We start from the raw sequence: 21,254 nt of genomic DNA on the forward strand, positions 1-21,254 counted from the left end.
GAAAAGTCACGTGCCCCAACTGCAGCCTTTTCAGAGGCTGGCTGCTATATGACTACCTCTCACCTTACATGGCCCTGGACACATTGAAGAAGACATTTACTTTATTAGCAATGACACATTAAAAACATGTATACATGTGTAGGGAGACATAGGCACACATGATGTGACATCTATTGTCCAACACAGTTAAGCACAGGGATCTTTTTAACATAAATTCCAGGTAGTGACTAACATACCAGGCCACAGGTGTCAGATGTGACTATGAGAAAGAGGCTGTCGTGTAGGACAATGGTGGCGCACACCTTTAATCCCAGCACTGGGGAGACAGAGGCAGGTAGATTTCCGAGCTTAAGGCCAGCCTGGTGTACAGGGCAAGTTCCAGGACAGTCAGGACTGTTACAAAGAAAACCCTGTCTGGCAGGGGGTGGGGGGTGGGGGGTGGGGAGGGATATGTTACACACATGGAGAGGGGGGCAGAGGACCAGAGTTTGGTTCCCAGGACTGACTTGGGATCTTTGGATAGCCTGTAACTCCAGCTCTGGGGAATCTGGTACCCTCTTTTGTTTTCCTTCGGTGCTGTGTACACACACACATACACACACACACACACACACACACACCACACAAAACTTGATGTGGTGGCATATACCTTTAATCCCAGCACTTGGGAGTCAGAGGCAGGTGGCTCTCTGAGAGTTCTAAGCCAGCCTGGTCTATATAACGAGTTCCAGGCCAGCCAGGGACATCTATCTCAAAAAATAAAAATAAAATGAATCTTTAAAAAATGATGTTATATCACACACTGGCACTGTCATTTTCATGAGCGTATGTGATGGCATGGACTCCTCCACCTTGTAGAGCATCTTTATTTACCAGGGCTCAGGAAAGCACTCTAGAAAAAAGGAAATTCCAAAATATATGTTGAACAGAGACTGATGGAACAACTGAGGGGGAGGCTGGGGATCTTTCTTCCCACTGCTGGTCACTTCCAAGTTGTGAGAACATTTCTCCCTGAGTCTCTTGAGCGGCCTGCTCTGGGCCCCACTGGCTGGCCTGGGCGGCTTCTGAGCTCTCTCTCAGCCCCGTCACCCTGGGCCAGCTCCTCGTCGTACCTGAAATAGATCACTGGAGAATCACCAGGAGGTCTTGTTCAGGGTTGGTGGAGACATAGAGTACCCACTAGGCTGCTGCAGAACAAACATATTACCAGAAAGAGCCAACTAGCTCCAGATTATGGCCAAGCCCCTCCCCTCTCCAGCCCACAGCCTACAAGGGACTCCACTGAATACAACACAAGACCACAGAGCCCCTAAGAGAAACCAGTTAAACTGCCATCGTGAACAGTCTGTCCATCCTGGGCAGATGTCATTTTCCCAGATCTTTAGGCAGAATATGGCACTAACCTCAGAGGAGTTGTGAATGAGAAACTAGTAAGCCAGCCCAGGGTAGGGAGGGAGAGAGCGCCTGCCTGCAAACACTCCACATACCCTGTGGCGGAGGGCCTAATCCCATTTCAGACAGGGAACCAGTGTCAACAGACTGCCAGAAAGGGCTGGGTTGGGCTGGGACTCCTCCATCATGATGTCAGTGTTCTGCTACTGTTTTCCAGTTGATGTGTGTACCTCGGCCCTGAGCAGTGCTGAGGAACAGGCTGGACATCTGTCACATCTGAAGAACCGGATATAGACTTGGTGCCCATTACCAGGGCTCCTTCTTTTAGGCTCCTGAGAGTGGTGAAACATGTTATCCAGAAAAGATTGCCTCTCCTCACCAGGACTTCCTAACACCCCTGGCTCCAAATTCTGATGTGGCAGAGGTAGGGTTAACACTGGGCCTCCTGATTCCCAATCTAAGAACCAGCCTGGTCTCCAGAGCGAGTGCCAGGATAGGTTCCAAAGCTACACAGAGGGGGGAAAAAAGTGGCCATGGTCATGGTGTCTCTTCATAGTACTAGAAACCCTAAGACATCTGCTGAGCCATCTTGCTAGCCCTCGGGTCTTTTTTTTTTTTTTTTTTTTTTTTTTTTGACAGAGTCTCACTAGGTAGCCCTGGCTGTCATGGAACTCGCCATGTAGACTAGACTGACCTCAAACTTACAGAGATCCACCTGCCTCTGCCTCCTGAGTGTTGGGATTAAAGGCACTCGCTGTCATGTCTGACTTCTTTCTGGTCATTTTAAAGTGCTTTCTAGCCAGGCAGTGGTGGTGTACACCTTTATCCCAGAACTCAGGAGGCAGAGGCAGGTATCAAAAGAAACTGGCTTTTTGTTTTGCTTTGTTTTTTGAAACAGGGTTTCTCTGTAGGCTTGGAGCCTGTCCTGGAACTCGCTCTGTAGACCAGGCTGGCCTCCAACACACAGAGATCTGCCTGCCTCTGCCTCCGGAGTGCTGGGATTAAAGGCGTGCGCCACCAATGCCCGGCTAAGAGAAACTGTTTTGAAAAACCAAAAAGTAAAAGTGTTTTCTTAGGTATTAGCTTGCTGCTATTTTGCCTGAGAATCCTGAGTTACATGCAGACATTTGCACTAAGCAAACAAGTACCAAGATGCTTTGCTGTTGCAGAAGCTGAATTTTCCTGACTTCTGTGCTGGTCCAGAGCCAGACTCTGTGGGTGGTGTCAGGTCTGTGTTAGGGACTCCTCTGGTAGACGAACACTCTCTGAATGGTGCCTATGGTGGCAAAGAGACTGACACACAGGGTGTGCCAGAGTTAACCTGCTGACAGCTTTCCTCTCAACCAAGGCTATGCCTGGCACTGGTGTGGACTGTCACAACTGCATCATCACATGGATGTGTGTGTTGCAGGAGAATTGTTGGCACTGCTACCCCACTGTGCCAATAAAGCCACATTGAATCAAAGACGGAGTCAGTGATTGACTGGCCAGGATTAGCCACAGAGATGTTAGAGGGTTGAGGAAGTTGAATAGAGAACGACAGGAAGAGAGAAAGGAGGGGCTGAGGGGATTTCCAGGGTTTGGGGAATCAGAAAAACGTGGAAAGTAGGGTCAGCTGATCATCCCTCCACTGTTCCTTGGATTTATCAGGGTTTTGTTTTTTTTTTCTTCTCAGTTTCTGAGTCCTGAGTTTTTATTAATACTAGAACAATTTAGGCAAATGCAATAGATATGCCTCAGCATTAGCCTGACTATGAAGGCACAGCCAGCGCCTCCAATAGAAGAGAGCTACTTAGAGAACTTCCTCAAGGCACGAGCTTCTTCTGCTAAGGAGCAATGTGGGCCCTGCCTCCAGGAGTCATCTGTGTCTCTGTACTGTGCTTCTGAGGAAGGAATGATGTTGCCTGTCAGGCTTGGGGTTGCCCTGGTACTAGCTCCAGATGGGGAGGGGCATACACACACACACACATACAGCTTCCGTGTGGCTCTGTGCAGCTTGAAAACTAAACAAAGAGGAGCATGTGGCAGGCAGCTGGCAGTGGACTGTTCAGTTCTGGGAGAGCATCTTGCCTGTTAGGCAGCTAATGTAGACAGCCGAAAGGGCACTCCTAAGGGCTCTTCCTATTGGAACAGTTTCCCTTCCGGGTTCTGACAGTGGGATCTAGGCACTGAGTTTGGAACTGCATTTTTTTTCAAAAAGGCCAAGAGTTAATTGAGCCAAGATGAACAAGGCTGGCCTTGTGATGAGAACACCAAGGTCACAGGGACAACATGGCGTTGGTGGTGAGAGCGCCATTTCTGGGCAGTGTGACCTTGAGCATAAGAGCTGCACTTGTCAGCCTCCTTCTCTCCACACTGGTATACTCTGTAGGGATGCTATGAGCGTGGATGAAATGCAGTACTCCTGGCTGTGTTCAGGGACAGGACAGCACCTCCAGGGATGTAAGCACCACCCACCCCACAGCAGCAACTCCCAACCGCTGCAACTGGGACCCAACCTGGAGGGATCGAAAGCATCAGGGGCATTGAGACATGAGGGAAAGACCTTCCAGCTGCCAGTTCCAGCCCAAAGCCTTCTGTTCCCTTAAGGGAGTATGAGGGGAAGGCTCGGGACCAGGGGTGAGGTTATGGCCTCTCCTTCTTAACCTGAAGATGAGCATATGGCCTGCTCTGCAAATAGAGAGCCCCACAAACTCCCACTGGGCCACCCGCCTTGCCACATCCTATTACACTAAAGAGGGACCCACCAAGACCCTCACGGTTCTAGCAAGGCTCCCCATCAGGACTGAACCCAAAGGTTCCCATTGTAGCTGACATGGGTCGCTACCAACCCCAAGTGGCTCAGAACAGGGCCCATCCCCAAAGGCTGTGCCCTCTACTAGCCTTTTACCATCTCCTTCACCTCCTGCTGTGTAAGAAGCCTGGCTCTCCCTGGAGCCCTGTGGAGTGAGAACTCTTTCCTCTCTCTAAGACCCCTGGGTCTGGAGAGGCTTGATCTCTAGGCCCTCTCAGCCTCTTCCAAGGCAGGTCAGCAGAAATCCTCTCTGGCCCCTCCCTTATGTATCAACTTTAGTCCTTCAGGGTCTTGCTGTCGATCCGCTTGGCCATGGCCAGTTCTCTGACTTCTGATGACCTTGACATCCATCCATCTCCATGCCATCGCCTTATAATACCAAGCCCTGGTCAGTGCCTGCATCCCTTGTAGCTCATGCACCATCCCTCAGTCTCTGACATTTCCTGAGCTCACCTGCCCAGTGCCTAACTGCCTCAGCCTGGATCCCCACCACAATGCCATCTGCTCTCTCAGCACCAGCAGCCCGTTATCCTCTTGCCTTCCTTGCCAGCTCCCACCTCTGGTCCCTTTTGATCCGGCTGCTGTCCCTATCCCAGGCTGCTGACCTCCAGAGGACAATCAGCCACACTGAGTGGTTACTTTGGGGGCCAAAACTACTACCCTTTAAGTTCGAAAGCTCCACTCACTTCCCTTCTGAGCTTCCTTCTACCTACCCCTCCATCCCAGCTTCTGCAACTGTACACAGAAAGGTGGGAGATGATTACGCAGGGACTCCAGAGTGCAGGCCTATGTTCAGCTCCTCCACCAGTGGTGCACCTGAAATCTGTGTGCGAGAATGTACTTCACTTAATGTCCCCTTCATGCTTAAACTTTTTGTTGTTGCTGGTTTTGGTTTTTCAATACAAGGTTTCACTGTGTAGTCAGTCCTGACTGTCCTGGAACTCATTCTGTAGACAAGGTTGGCCTCAAACAGAAGCCTGCCTCTGCCTCCTAAGGTGTGTGCCATTAATTTTTAAATTAAATGCTTATGTGCAAGATTAGATGAAGTGGTACACACCTTTAATGCCAGTACTTAAAAGGCAGAGGCAGGGGGATTTCTACAAATTCAAGGCCAACCTGATCTACATAGTGAGACGGTATCTCAAAAAGCAAACCAAAATAAACAAAAACTGCTTATGCACAGGCAAGGGCTGTGGAGGTTACGTCCCTCTTAGGGGACTGTATCAATACCCTTTCCTGCAACTTACTTTTCTCACTCAACCTCCTAGGCCAGAGTATACACAGCACTAGGCCAATCTCTTTAATGGCCAACTAGCATCCCATAGTATGAACAGACTATACTTTGGTCAACCATTGTCCTCCTGATCCATCACTTTATATACACACCACCCCTTAACTCCCAATAGGTCCATTTGTTTCTGATCTGACAGAGCCAAGCCCAAGCTACCACTCTGTTCACAAGGCGCAGGTTAAAGGATAGAGTTCCTACAGCACTGGCCGGAGATCCTAGAACATGGGAAGCCCTGAGAGGTGAGCCATAAGAACTGCTTTTTCCTTCCCCACCTCCTAAGGGGTTCGGACTGAGGCCCACAGAGTTACACTAAGCATCTCACTGTCACAAACCAACACAGGTGGAGCTAGGAGAGGAGTCCCGTGCTGTGGGCATCCTGCCCCTAGCACCTCAGCAACCTGCACAGGTGCCAAGCGGTGGGGCTCACACCTGGCCCAGCGCCTGGCATGTGGTGGATGCCTGGTAGGTATCTGCTACATACAACAGACCCAAACCACTTTTCTGTCTCATCAACAGTCCTCATAGCATCCATAGACATGCTGCCCAAGAAAAGTGAGCCCCCCACAACCAGAATAGTCAAAGGGCACCTCAGCATGTCTCCAACTAGAACACATGTCTCCTGCAGAGCCACACACAGACTTACAGGATTTCATAGTTGCCAAGAACTTCCTTGGGTGGAGACTTGTTCCATTTGCAGTCAGGAATCTCACCATTGGGGACCGCGATGTTGAGGGTGTCATTAATCAGGTTGTACTTAAGAATTCGATCATTGGCGGTGCTGGAGGTGAGAGATGGGGACGCATTAACCTACAAGAAGAAAAACATACACCCTTCACTGTGGCACTTCCTCCTCTGGAATGAAAGGTTCAGGAGCCAGCATGGGCCATGTGCTCCAGGCATTTATCATTTAAATAGACATCTCACACCTGCCAAGCACCTCACATAGAAAGCTGTCAGTTAGCTGTCAGCCTGACACACCCCAGAGTGGCCTGAAGAACTGCTCAGGTCAAATGGGTCTGTGAGGCATTTTCTTCTCTTTATAATTTTTTCTTTACACATTTACTTATTTTTGTGTGTGCTGCATGTGTATTTGTGTGGGCACACACGTGCTACAGTGCACGTGTGGTGGTCAATGGGAAACTTGTGGGAGTTGGTGCTGTGCACCTGGAAATCAAACTCAGGTTGTCAGGCTTGACAGTGAGTGTGGGAGCACCCACTGAGCCTTCTTGTTGGCCCTGTGAAGCATTTTCTTCAGAGCCTGTTTATGTAGGAGAGCCCAGCCCAGGGTGGGCAGTGCAGTCCCTGGGCAGGTAGGTCTGAGCTGGATAAGAAAGATAGTTGAGTAAGCCAGGGAAGCAAAGCCAGCAATCGGTGTTCCTCCATGGCCTCTACTCCAGTTCCTGCCTTGGCTTTCCTGGATGACAGACCACAGCCTGTAAGCCAAGTAAACCCTTTCCTCCCCAAAGTTGTCTACTTTTTTTTTTTTTTAAGATATATTTATGTTTTGTGTATGGGTGTTTTGCCTACATTTATGTTTGTGTACCACCTGTGTGTGGTGCCCATGGAGGCCAGAAGAGGGTGTTGGATGCCCTGGAACTAGAGTTACAGATGGTTGTGAGCCACCATGTAGATGCTGGGAAATGAACCCAGGTCCTCTGGAAGAGCAGCCAGTGCTCTGACCACTGAGCAATCTCTCCAGCCTCCTCCCAAGTTGCTTTCCCCACACCCCCAAGACAGGGTTTCTCTGTGTCCTGAGCGTCCTTGAACTCACTCTGTAAACTAGGTTGGCCTCAAACTCAGAGATCTGCCTGCCTCTGCCTCTGCCTTTGCCTCTGCCTCCCGAGTGCTGGGATTAAAGGTGTGTGCTACCAAAGCCCAGCATATTACAACAACAGAGAAGCAAACTAGGACAGAAGCATCATGTTATCTGCTTCTACTGGTTGTTAGGTGAACTATAAATAATGTTAAAGACAGGATCACAATTGCCTAGTAACTCCAGCTCCAGGGGAATCTGATGCCCTCTTCTGGCCTCCAAAGGTACCTGCATTCATGTGCACATAACCAGCCCACCATCAAACCCCCACCAGAGACATGCATACACATAATTAAAAATAAAACAAATCTTTAAGAGAGAGAGACAGACAGAGAGAGAGAGAGAGAGAGAGAGAGAGAGAGAGAGAGAGAGAGAAATAATAGCTATAACTAGGATCATAGTTCATCAAGGGAAGTGTGACTTCCATTCAAGTTACTGTATTTAAGGTGCAGTAAGCCACCACCTCTAACCCCAATACCTAGAAGCCTGACATAGAAGGAGCGTAATTTCAAAAACCAGCTACGAAAGACCACATTCTCAAAAGACAAAAAGGAAGTGATGGGGTAGGGAGGGAGGGCGGAAATATTACATCTCCCCCTGGCCCCTGACTCCAGCAGCATCAGCAGGTTCCCATTATGGAGCCAGCTTGCTCTAGATAACTTGATTACCACAAGCTCCTCACTGAGGTTCCCTCTGACTTTCCCTGTAGGGGGCCAAGCTCTACTCTTTGCACTTAAAGAATCCTAGGCTAGCCGGGCAGTGGTGGTGCATGCCTTTAATCCCAGCACTCAGGAGGCAGAGGCAGGCAGGTCTCTGAATTCGAGACCAGCCTGGTCTACAAGAGCTAGTTCTAGGACAGCCTCCAAAGACACATAGAAACCCTGTCTTGAAAAAACAAAACAAAACAAACAAACTAACAAAAACAAAATAACAAGCCAAGAATCCTAGACTTTCTGGCATGAAATGGAACTGAAGGGCCTGAGCTGTCTGTCTCCAAATGAGCTTGTTGAAAGGGCAGGTGTCCAGAGTGACACTCAGAGTGAAACGACACAATGTGGGCTCCTGCATGCTTAGGGCATCTTCCATCCTTGTCCTCCTGGCAACTGTGACCTCAGACAAGGGCACCAGTGCCCACCCCTCTGAAAAGGCTGTGATAGTTAATCTCCATCAGCCTAATGGGATTTGCAGTCACCTAGGAGACACATCTCAGAGTGACTTTGGGGGTATTTCCAGAGAGGAAGACCCACCCTGAATTCGGGTAGCACCCTCCTATGAAGGGGGCCCTCGGCTGAAGGAAAAAAGGAAGCCAGTGGAGTACCAGTGTTCATCTCACTCTGCTTCAACTCTGAGCATATGTGACTGGCTGCTTTACACACACCCCCAACCATGCTTACCCACCATGACGGATCGTATGCTCAAATCACGCACATACCAAATAAAACTCCCCTGAAAAAGCAACAACAAAAGCTCCCCTGAAGTTGTTTGTCAGGTATTTGATCACAGTGCTGAGAAAAGTAACTGGTACAGTGGCTGTGGCCAGGAAAAAGCCCTGCTTTGTGGCAGGAAGTGTCCATCCCATCCTTTCTAGGTCTGCCACCACGACACCCTCTTCAACAGGCAGATGGATTCACTTCCAAATTATGCCTTAACACACACTGTAGAACAGTAAGAATGTTCCCTTCCCCCATGGCACTGCCAGCCAAGGTGGCAGTGTTGTGAGTTACCTCAATCAGCCAGGGCTTCAGCTTGTCGTCAATGATGATGTCGTAGCCATAGCATTCAAAACAGTGCTTGTCATTGTTCATCACAGGCTGTGGAGTGACCAACAGGTTATAAAGCAATATCCTGCTGGGCGGTGGTGGTGCAAACTTTTAGTCCCAGCACGTAGGAGGCAGAGGCAGAGGCAAAGGCAGAGGCAGAGGCAGGTGGATCTCCGTGAGTTCGAGGCCAGCCTGGTCTACAGTGTGAGTGCCAGGACAGCCAGGGCTACAGAGAGAAACCTTGTCTCAAAAAACAAACAAATAAAGATAAAGACAGAGGAACTCTCCCATAATGCTGACGTTCACACACACACACACACACACACACACACACACACACCCAGCAGGCTGCCTCTTATTCCTCCTAGCCTGTGAAACCAGGTAAAAATAAGATTATAAACCTGTTTCAAATGAGAAAAATAAACCTATTTCCTTTCATTTTCTAGATTTCCACTGTAACTTTTAATTCACTTAAATAAAGTTCCCATGCGTACTGAACAAAGGAGCGGGTGTTGGAGAGATGGCTCAGCTCTTAAGAGCACTTACTGCTCTTCCAGAGGACCCTAGTTCAGCTCCTGGAACCCATGTCAGGCAGCTCACACCCATCTGTAACTCCAGCTTCAGGGGATGCAATGCTTCTGGCCTGTGTGGACACCTGTACTGGCCATGTACACACACAAGCTTGAGGATCACCACCCAGTCAGAGGGCCAGGAGAAGTACTCCTTCTGAGGCAAATGTGTACAAGGGATTCTTCTGGGGAAGGAAGATGGGTACAACCTGGGAATTCTGCATCTCTCACATCTCCATGGGGATAACATAACATTATCCCATGTCTCCAGGCCTGTGAACTCAGGTCCCACACAAGTGGGTGGGTCTGTCAGTGGCCAGCTCAGTAGCGGGCTAGACTAAACTGCCCTAAGAGGGTGAGCTGAGGAATTCTGTCCTGCAAGTGACCTCAGCGGTGGGCTGGCTGTCTCCCTGTTCCTCCTGAGAGAGGGCATGGGAGACAAGGAGACTGGCTTTGGGTCAGGAGCCTTTTCCTCTGTTCTTCAATCTGGGGTCAGGTCCCCCATTTTCTTGTGAGTTATATGGGAAGCAAAGACACCCCAGAGACACCATCTGTCAAGTCCTGAAAACAGGGGCCAGCACACCACTGCTTATTCCTATCACTCAAAAATAGAAGTGCACCTGCCTGAAAATTGCAATCCAGCAATCAGATCAATGACCTGAGGTTAAGAACAAAGAAATAGGCTATTTCCAGCCTTAAATAGCCATGAAACAGCAACATCAAGCTGCCTGAAGGGAAGGCCACTGCAACCCCTGCCCTGAGGAGTGTCAGTTCGTGCCAAAATACCCACGAAGAAAAGCTGATGGTGGAAAGGCAGAGGCAGGTGATCTCTGTGAGCTCCACACCGCCCCAGTAACATTCTCCAGGCCAACCCTCAATAAAAAGGAAGAGACAAAGGAAAAAGAGACGGTGTCAATGGGACTCTATTCTTCTGCAGAAGCTTTGGGGTCTGCATCCATATCAGAGGCTGACCAGACTCACCAGAAAGTGGTCCCAACCCCTTCCCAAAACTGTTCTGCCCTGACTGACACATGGGTAGGATGAGCAAACAGAAGAACTCCAGGCTGTGGAACACTTCTTAAGAACCCCTGGTTAGACCAGGGCCTCCCATTGGGCTTTCGGGGCCCACTTGCCCTGTCCCCAACCTGTCACTCACTGCCACAGCCTTGAGAGACTGCACGATGATCCAGTGGATTTCGTCAAACAGTTTGCTGGTCACCTCCCTGCCTCGAGTGCTCTCCAGGTAGAGTCGCAGGTTGTTGACAGTCCACTTGCCACCATGAATATGGTTGTAGTCCTCCTGGTGATGGAGGGAGAAGGGCAAGTGACCTTCAGGACACAGCTTGGAGGAACCCAGCCACTTACCCTCAAGTGCCTCCTGGGTATGAATAGCTACCCTAAAGCAAGACAGAGGGGACCCCTGCCCAGGGTGGTCTGTGCCATTTACTACACACATTGTTAGATGCTCAACCCCCTACCAGTCTCATAAGTAACTATTTCCACTCAGCAGCCCACACTGTGAAGTGCCACCTGGGTTCCCATCCAGAACAAGGTACTCATTTCTCCCTCTCCAGAAGCTGTTCTATGTTAATGCTTTTGGTCATGCTGTTTCATCACATCAATGATAACCCTCACTAGGAAAAATGTGTAGACTAACAGTTCCAGCATTTGAGAGGCTGAGGCAGGAGGGCAACCTGGGCTACTTAGCAAAAGTCAGTCTAAAAATAAATGAAACAAAGAGGGCTGGGCATGGTGGTGCACTCCTGTAATCCTGGCACTCTGGAGGCAGAGGCAGGCACATCTCCATGAGTTCCAGGACAGCCAAGACTATACAGAGAAACCCTGTCTTGAAAAACCAACCAACCAAACAAACAAACAAAAGAAATAATAATAATAATAATAATAATAATAATAATAATAATAATAATAATAATGATAATAATAATAATATAGCTGTAGCCTTGGCTATAGCATGAGTTCAAAATTTACCTGAGTAACTTAATGATATATTGTCTCAAAGTAAAAAGTAAGAAGAGGCTAGGAGGCTGGGAATATAGATCAGTGGTAGAGGGCTTACCCAACATGCACCAGTGTACCAGGCCGTCAGGCCAATTTCAGCACAACAACCAACAGGTTTATCAGGACATCACCCATCTCAGGTCAAGATCCCCTTCTTTTACTAAAGGGGCCTCCAGCATGGAGCTGACTTGTCCGAGATCACAGAAGCAGAAAGATGGGGCCTGAACTTATACTCTTCTTTTTTTGGGGGGGGGGGGTTTCAAGACGTTTTCTCTGTATAGCTTTGGAGCCTATCCTGGCACTCTCTCTGGAGACCAGGCTGGCCTCAAACTCACAGAGATCCACCTGCCTCTGCCTCCCGAGTGCTGGGATTAAAGGCCTGCACCACCAACGCCCAGCCTGAACTTACACTTTTGTTTCTCTAAGTACCCTCACCTCTATTCCAACCCTAAGCAGGCACTCAAGTAATGTACCTGGACAATCATACCTGCTACTTTGAATCCCTTCAATGTCTGGGCCACTAGGTTGTGAATGGCTCTCCTAGAACTAGCCTGGTCCCCTCTTGCAAATATATAGGAGAGAAAATCCCCCAAAGCCATCTTACTTCCTGTGCCCAAAGAAGAGCCACTCACCCCGTGCTTCTGGATGGCTACATTGGTAAGGTGGACGAACATGTTGTCCAGCTCGCTGGTGCTCGGGGTGTACTTTACTGTGCAGAAACGGCAGAAGCCAAGCTTGTACCTGGGAGGGAACTCAGACTGAGGCACAGAACACAGAAAGAAAATATGCCAGTCCACTCAAGAGAAGAGGGGCTGTTAGCTTCCATTGCTTTTGGTTTCACTATGTAGCCCAGGCTGATCTCAAACTCGTAAACTTCCCATCTCTACCTACTGAGTGCTGGGATTACAGGTGTGCACACCACACTCCACTTGCTTCAAATGTCCAAAACAGCAGCGGTGTTCTTATTTGTAAGATTTACAGTAGCTTCCGAGTCAACTGCTCTTAAACAATACCTACCCACCCTGAGCCAGGTGCTGTGAATCCCCCATGTCACTAGTCATTAAGCCTTGAAGTAACACTATGAAGCAGGAACAGACTCTTACATGTAGCATCGCAGTGGGCGGTATGTGGACACCAGGACATACAGACGCAGATCAAACTTCCTCCCACCGATCAGTAACGGATTATTGATATAGAGCGAGATCACATAAGCTTCTTTTGTGGACTGAGACACAAACCTACATATATCAGAGAAAGTCACATTAGATTGTAAAAGATACAAGATTAAAGGCACTTCTTGCAAAAAAGAGAAATGATAACTTGCTGGCCACTGTGATGGTTTACTTTTGTTTTGTTTTGTTTTTTCGAGGCAGAGTTTCTCTGGGTAGCTTTGGAGCCTGTCCTGGAACTCGCTCTGTAGACCAGGCTGGCCTTGAACTCACAGAGATCCACCTGCCTCTGCCTCCTAAGTGCTGGGATTAAAGGCATACACCACCACTGCCCAGCAGTTTGCTTTCTTTTTTAATTATTTATTTAATGTGTATGGGTGTTTTGTCTGAATGTACATCTGTGTACCACAAGCATGCAGTACCATGGAGGGACTGGGGTTACAGTTGTGAGCTGTCATGTAGCTGGGACTCAAACCTGGGTCCTCCAGAAAAACAGCAGTGTTTTTTAATAGCTGAGTCATCTCTCCACCCTGGTTAGCCTTAATTATCAAATTCACACATCCTAGAATCATCTGGGACGAGTTTCAATGAGGCATTCTCTACATTGGCCTGGGAGCATGTCTGTGGGTGACTGTCTTTTTTTTTTTTTTTTTTCTGTGCACCATGTGCATGCAGTACCCATGGATGTTAGAAGAGGTATTAGATTCCCCCCGAACTATAATTATTGCATACAGTTGTTAGCTGCCACACTGGTCCAGAGAACCCAGGTTCTCTGCAAGACCAGCAAGGGCTCTTAACCACTGAGTTATCTCTCCAGTTCTCTGTGGGAAGACAGTCTACTGTGAGCAGGATCCTGAACTACATGGTGAAGAAGCTACTAAGCACAAGTAATCAAGAGGGCATGCATATATTAATTTCTCTCCACTCTTGACTGTGTGTGTGACGTCTCCTTTACTTCCCTGTGATGCAATGTAACCTGGAATTGAGAGCTAAAATCAATTAGCTCCTCCCCAGTTGCTTTTTGTCATTGTGTGTTATCACAGCAACAGAAATCAAACTGAGTCAGGCATTAAAATTAGAAATCTGCATTAGCTGGGTGAGGTGATGCACTTCTTGGCATTCACCCAAAGAGCAATGCTGACACAGCATCAGTCACAGCTGCCAGGACATGCCAGCAATCAGCAGCCTTCTGTCAGATAACAGAACCATTTATTCAGTGACAGAAAGAAATGAGTGAACAAGCCAGACGACATAATATAATGTATGCCAAGTGCTTAGGGAGACCCTTAAAAGTGACAGCAGTCAACCTGAAAAGGCTCCATACTGTGTGATTCTAGCCAGACGACATTCTGAAAAAGGGAAAACTAGGCAATCGGCAAGAAGAGTTGCCAGAAGATGGGCTGGGAGTGGGAAAGGGAGGTGGACAGAGGGTATCAGCCTAGTGAAGTTGCTTTGCGTGACCCTGCATGGGCAGAAACATCACCATATACTGTCCAGAGTCACAGTGGCCCAGAGTGAACCCTGACACATGATAGACTGTGCATCTGCACCTCTCTTGGGATGCCTGGGTGACAACAGAACCATGGAGGGTATCTCAGCTAGAAGCTATGGCAAGCACTGCAAGGACAGCCCCCTGGGAACCCACCCAAGGAGGATCCTGAAGCAAAGTGTAATCAGACTGAAACACTCTATACAAGAAGGGTTTTCTGCCACTCGGGGGACTCCTGATGGGCAAGTCACCACTCCTGGGAAATTATCGTACTGAGGCCTTGTTCTAGGCTCTCCAGCTAAGGACTCCTCAAACACAGAAGAAAGCTGGTAAACCCAGGAGCAAACTAAACTCCACCTGCCAACCAACCTGCTGCCCACTCAAGTGCCCACGGCAGGACACTCTCTACTCTCCCCTGGGCTTTACCCTGCCAACCTGCTCCACCAGGACAGGTGCTGTTACTGTTCTCAGTTTCCTCAGACACAGACTCAGAGGCACTGACTGGGCCCCCAGCTCTAAAGCTTGTGCCTCACTGTTACAACTGTGCCTGCCTCAACAAGCTTGGGAACCAAGTGGCCTACAACGCCACTGCCTAGGGCCTATTCCACATCCACTCATGGCTCACCATGGGGAAATCTGTGGTTAATTACATGTCTTCAGCCACAGAGCCCAGATGGGGTACCACATAACAAGTGCACAGCTGGAAAAGCAGGCAAAGGCTATGCCCAGCCGATGACTGAGGCTACAGGATGGCAGGACGCAACTAACCAGAACCTTATGTGCAGTTCAGGGTTTGTCAACTCACGAGGATGTCTTGCTGTCCCGGGACCACTTTTTGATTTGTGAGAGCTTGTTGATAAGGAAGATGCCCTTTCCCTGGGCTTTGCCACAAGGCTTCATGATCCAGGTGCTGGATGGACTCTTCCGGAACTCCTCCACAAACAGGTTGTAGTCAGCAGGGAGCATGTAGGTGACCGGGACAAAGTCTGAAGTAAAGACACCATTTCCATAAGCAGCTGCCTGCCTGGGGCTAGGGGCAAGAAAACATCACCACGGTTCAGGGCTCCTTAGCACTTTACTTCAACCATGAACTTACATGACAGGACTGCTGCTGTCCTGTTCCTATGTATACTAAGAAGGAACCCTGATGAGCTGTGTGCATGGACCTTTGCAGACATACATCACTTAAACTCCAAGCAAGCTGTCTGCTAGGCAGCTACCATTCCCACCTAGCAGGTGGGGAAACAGGCCGGGGAAGTTGATGACAAAGTTCTGCCCAGGGCCTGGAAAGATGGCTCAGTAATTAAGAGCACTGGCTAGAGGACATGGGTTCTGTTCCCGGCATCCACATAGTGACTCACAACCATCTGTAACTCCAGTTCCAGGTGGTCCAATGCCCTCTTCTGGTCTCCATGGATACTGCACACAGGTGGTACACAGACATACATGCAAACAAAACACCCATACATATTCTCAAATAATTTGTTTCACTCTGCTCTGGTATGAGATCCTGAACTGCCAAGAAACTAGCTCTGATCCCTAGGTAGACCAGGGACACACACGTGTGGCTCAAGAGAGAGTAGTAGCACTGGGCACACCCTTGTCCATACTAAGTTTGTCTCTCAGTAACTCCACAGTCACAGAAACTCAAGAGTCCAAACCAAGCTCAACCCTGCCCACACACCAGGAGACACACCAAAGGTAAAACAGATGCCCACAGAACCCACCACAACCCATTCACCTGGTAAAGCCAGCCACCAGTGCCTCAGTGCCTTGTGTTCATGAAATGATTAACTCAGTGTATTGCTTAGTTTTTTTTTTTTATCAACTTGATATAAACCTAGACATATCTGGGAAGAGAAAAATCTTCTTTGTTCTTAATTTATTATTTATTTTATATGCATTGGTTTTTTGCCTGCATGTATGTCTGTGTGAGAGTGTCAGATCTTAGAGTTACAGACAGTGTGAGCTACTATGCTGGTGCTGGGAATTGAACCCAGGTCCTCTGGAAGAGCAGTCAGTGCTCTTAGCCACTGAGTCATCTCTCCATGGAAGAGAAAAATCTCTTTTGTTTGCTTGTTTGCTGTTTTTTTTCAAGACAGGGTTTCTCTATGTAGCCCTGGTTATCTTAAAACTAGCTCTGTGACCAGGGTGACCTCGAACTCACAGAGATCCTCCTCCCTCTGCCTCCTGAGTACTGGGATTAAAGTCATGTGCCACCATCGCCCCTGCTGGAAGAGGAAATCTTAAGAAAAATGTTTCCATTAGATTAGCGTGTAGGCAAGTCCGTAGGGCATTTTCTTGATTAATGGTAGATGTGGAATGGCCCAGCCCACTGTAGGCAGTGCCATTCCAGGACAGGTGGTCCTGGATCATATAAGAAAGCAGGCTGAGCAAACCATGGGAAGCAAGCCAGTAAGCAGTACTCCTCCATGGCCTCTGCTTCAGTTCCTGCCTTGAGTTCTTGTCCTGACTTCCCTCAATAATGCATTATGATTCAAGAGTTGTAAACTGAAACACATCCTCACCTCCCTAAGACGCTTACAGTCACAAGCTCTTTTTTTTTTTTTTTTTTTTTTAAATAAAGGCTAGGCTCACAACCAAAAATATTTAAAAAATTATGTATTTACTTTTTAATTATGTGTATGTATATGTGCGTCACAGTGGTATATGCACATGGATTCAAGTGTTTAAGGAGGCCAGAGGCCTCAGATTCCCTGAAGCTGGAGTTACAGGTTGTTATGAGTCACCTGGCATGGGTGCTGGGAATCAAACTCAGAACCTCTAGAAGAGCAGGACATGCTCTTAGCCAGAGCCATCTCTCCAGCCCCTGGTCATGATATCTATCATGGAAACAGAAACTCTCACTAAAAGCCACTCAGAAACTGACTCAGGACCCAGGGCAAGCAGGAAGGCACCAACCCAGATAGAGGTATTTTCCATTCTCATCTTTTTCTGCCAGAGGACTTCCTTCTTTCTCCAGTTCCTTCCTGTATCTTTTAATGTTCTTCACCATCAGGTCCTTGCGGGTCAGTTCATAGTGGTTGGGGAAGTGGTTGACAATCTGGTCATCTGAGAGACGGTACCCAGTTTCCACGCTGAACACATTGCGAATGGTTTGCACACTCATCCTGAAACAGAGGCACAGAAGGGATAGGGGCTCAGAGCCGTGTCACCCAAGAACATGCCTGCTCACAGCTCTGCCTGTCTCCAGGAGTTCTAATTGGTTACCGGCATACCCCGAGGCTGCAGCATGGAATGTGTACTCAGGGATGGGCTGTGGCCAGGCTGAAGGACAGGGAGGCTTTGACCCCATGCCTTGACATTTGCATGTCCCATGTAAAGCCCATTCACTGCTCACTGGCTGGTGCCAGGCTCATGTATGCACATGCTGTGTGCTCAGATATCAGAAGAGGCACTGGATCCTCCGGAACTGGAGTTTCAGGTGGTTGTGAGTTGCCATATGGGTGCTGGGAATCAAACCCAGGTCCTCTGGAAGATCTCTTAATCGTGAGCCACCTCTTCAACCCTATCAGGCTATTTTAACACAGTGGACAGACAAGGTGGGACAGACTCTTTCAGAAGCTAATCTCAGGAAACAAATTTTTATCCAAATTCAGAAAAAGCATTCAAACACTAAAATCAGCATGGCGACTCTAGGTCCCAAGTCAGCATATCTTATTCTTGGATTCCCACAGGGAGGGCTCAAGGGGACAGTCAGACAAAATCCTTCTTATTCTATTTCACACTGCTGGGAATTGAACCCTGGTATTGTACATCCCAGCAAGTGTCCTACCTCTGAGCTCTGTCCCCAGCCTAGAAATGGGTGCCTTCTACCAAAACCACTGTCCCCATCAAGCTCAGGGGATCGGGAAGATGAATGAAGGAAGTAAGGTTGGTTGGCACCTTTGAGGGAACCACTGAACAGAAAGACAAGGCAGCTTGACACAGGCCTCCCTCTGGGACTCTGTCCTCAACACTGCCCACCCCACAGAACAAGCCGAAAGAGCTACCCAGTCTCCACTCCATGATGACTGAACAGTGGTGGGTCTCTTTTGTCTCATCATGGGAAAGCTCAGCCACATAGAACCATAGAACCCCAGGGCTCAGTTTCCATGGCTGACAGCACGGGGCCTGAACTCCAACTTATTCCCCATAGTGTGAGCTTCTTTGGAAAAAATTCCCAGACACGGTTTCACTTTGCCTAAAATATTTCCACTTAACATTCTCTAGCAGTTAGGGGATCCTTTATTTATTCATTTTATTCACAAAAATATCTGGGTGTATAAGCACTCGTGAAAATGATGAGAGCCTGAGTTTGGATCCTCAGCATCTATATAAGAAGCCAGGTGTGGCCAGGTGGTGGTGGCTCACGCCTTTAATCTCATCACTTGAGAGGCAGAGGCAGGTGGATATCTGTGAGTTTGAGGACAGACTAGTCTACAGAGAGAGTTCTAGGACAGCCAGGGCTACAGAGAAACCCTGTCTTGAAAAAACAAAACAGTTCTAAAGCCTTTTGTGGTCATACATACCTGTTGTCGCAGCTATCTGGAGGCTGAGGTACAACTGGATGAACCCAGAAGTTAAAGACTAGCCTGGGTAAAATAATGAGATTCCCTAACCCCTTCTCCCTAAAGGGTAAAATAAAAAGAACTCTGAACACTCCTTACCTGAACAAGGAAGGCATTCAGTGACCTCCACTGACACGTTAGGTCTAATCAATGACCTCAAGGGGCACCTGCCAACCCAGCTTCAAGTCACTGTTCAGTTCAGCCCTCTCTCCCAGAGCTCGGTGGGTAAAGTGCTTGCTGAGTGACCAAGGCAACTTATAAGACAGATCATTTAATGTGGGACTCTAACCCAGAGGGGTAGAGTCTATGACCACCAAAGTGGAGAGCACTGCAACAGGCAGGCAGGCCTGGGGTTCGGAACAGTGGCTGAGGGCTGACATGTGAGCCACAGCATGGGCAGAGAGAGAGAAAACTGGGCTCCGGGTTTCTCCATGCCACCCAGAGGTCAAAAAAAAAAAAAAAAAAAAAAAGATGGCAGATAGTTGGCCAAGAGAAAACAAAGACCCAGCAAATATAACACCTGGTGGAGAGGTCTCAATGAAGTGGTCCAAAGTGTAGGCCAAGCCCAACAACCTGGTCCTGCTGGACAAAGCTGCAGAGGACAAACCCTGGAGGGAGCTCCCAGCACAAGCTTCTTACATCAGCAAGGTCTCTGAGAGTCACCGGTCCCTGGCCCGGCCAGTGCCTCAGAAGCTCCTTAGTTAACTGGTTCCAAGCACCGAGCTCAGGTTATTTACACAGAAACACAAAAGGTGGAGATGCCTCAACAGGCTCAACTGACAATACATTTGGAAAACTCAAGCTTATTCGAAAGAAAGAAAGAAAGAAAGAAAGAAAGAAAGAAAGAAAGAAAGAAAGAAAGAAAGACAGACAGACAGACACTAAACACAGCTTTTTACTCTCACCAGTAAAAGTTCCAATCTTCATTTTCTGTCACTTGGATCCATCCTCTCTTCTCAAAGTTGTTGATCAGCACCGACTTCTCAATGTCAGTGACCCACTTCACCCTTCCTGCCATGACCCTGGAAGAGACCCAAGTCCTTACACTTGGAAACTTCACCAGCCAATGTCCTTCCAGACCAAAGGGATGCTCTAATCACCATACAACGTAAACATACAACTCCCCCACACACACACACACTCAGGCTCACATGGGTGTTTCCAGACTGGGCTAACCCAGCCCTAGGGACTTCTGGTGATGTCTAGAGAGATCCTGGATAACACATATGGGAAAGGAGAAGATGATTCAGGCATCTAGTGTGAGGGGTGGGGGACACTGGCCAAACATCCCACAGACAGACAGGCCTCCACCCCTCCATAAATCCTCCTGCCCCCACGCCAACCAGGTCTAAGGGGGCAAGTTTAACAGCCACACACAAGCATCCAATGGCACCTGTGTTGGGAACCATGAAGGGCTACAAGGGTGGGAGGGGCTCTGTTCAGAGCAGGTGAGGAAGGCTGTTCTGGGAAGCACACTCCTAAGTGAACCTCTGATGAAGTAACAAGGGTTTGCACATCCATCCTGCTCTGGGCATCTTCATTCCCTGTCCCACACTGCCTAGCTCCTTGCTTCTCCTTTACCTCATTCATTCTAACCATGCTCTTAAAAAAAAATAGAAAGAAAGAAAACATGGAAGTGGAGAGATGGCTCAGTGATTCAGAATACTGTCTGCTTTTCCAGGGGTCCAGAGTTCAATTCCCAGAAACCACATGGTGGCTCACAACCATCTGTAATGAGATCTGGTGCCCTCTTCTGGCCTGCAGGCACACATGTAGACAGGGCACCATATATATAATTAAAAATTTTAAAAACAAAAACACTGTTGCCAGGTGACAGCAGGGCACGCCTTTAATCCCAGCACTCAGGAGGCTGAGGCAGGAAGATCTCTGTGAGTTTAAGGCCAGCCTGGTCTTCAAAGAGAGTTCCGGGACAGCCAAGGCTACACAGAGAAACTCGGGGGGGGGGGGGGGGCAAACAAACTTTGTTTTGAGATTTTATTTACTTTTATTTTATGTGCATGGGCATATATGGACACTCAGAGAACACCATGTGCTGGTGGATGTGACTCACACCCCCACCCTCATCCTTGCTGGGCAGGAAGCCAGCCTAAGCATTGGGAGGCCAGAGGTTCATGCAGACCACCCAGTGCTCTTCCCAGACATGTTACACACACATTCTCTGTCCCCAGTCATGGGAGTGTTAGCACTTGCCATAGGTCCTTCTGTAGTTCCTGGAGTGCTCACAACCTCTCAGCTTCACTGACAAAAGCAAAAGGGACACAAAAGTGAGTTACAGTTATGGAGCAAAACTCGACCAGCCAAATAGATACCCTGGGATGGTATCTTGGTTAACCATGGTGAGTCACATGTCATCCTAACATGTAGAC

The 21,254-nt window shown here is 48.5% G+C and overlaps 1 protein-coding gene across 1 annotated transcript; it reads right to left on the minus strand.

Annotated features, from left to right (window-relative positions):
* Window positions 1–982: 982 nt before the first annotated feature.
* Window positions 983–19,885, minus strand: Ttll1 (tubulin tyrosine ligase like 1). Its single transcript, XM_035440796.1, has 9 exons — window positions 19,773–19,885; window positions 17,219–17,427; window positions 15,102–15,282; window positions 12,742–12,876; window positions 12,271–12,379; window positions 10,776–10,919; window positions 9,015–9,101; window positions 6,121–6,284; window positions 983–1,112 (listed from the first exon to the last, which is right to left on the minus strand). The coding sequence occupies exons 1-9, from the start codon at window positions 19,883–19,885 to the stop codon at window positions 983–985; spliced, it is 1,272 nt and encodes a 423-aa protein (XP_035296687.1).
* Between the last annotated feature and the right edge of the window lie 1,369 nt (window positions 19,886–21,254).

Source organism: Cricetulus griseus, chromosome 2, assembly GCF_003668045.3.
Source record: "Cricetulus griseus strain 17A/GY chromosome 2, alternate assembly CriGri-PICRH-1.0, whole genome shotgun sequence".
Lineage (NCBI taxonomy): Eukaryota > Metazoa > Chordata > Mammalia > Rodentia > Cricetidae > Cricetulus > Cricetulus griseus.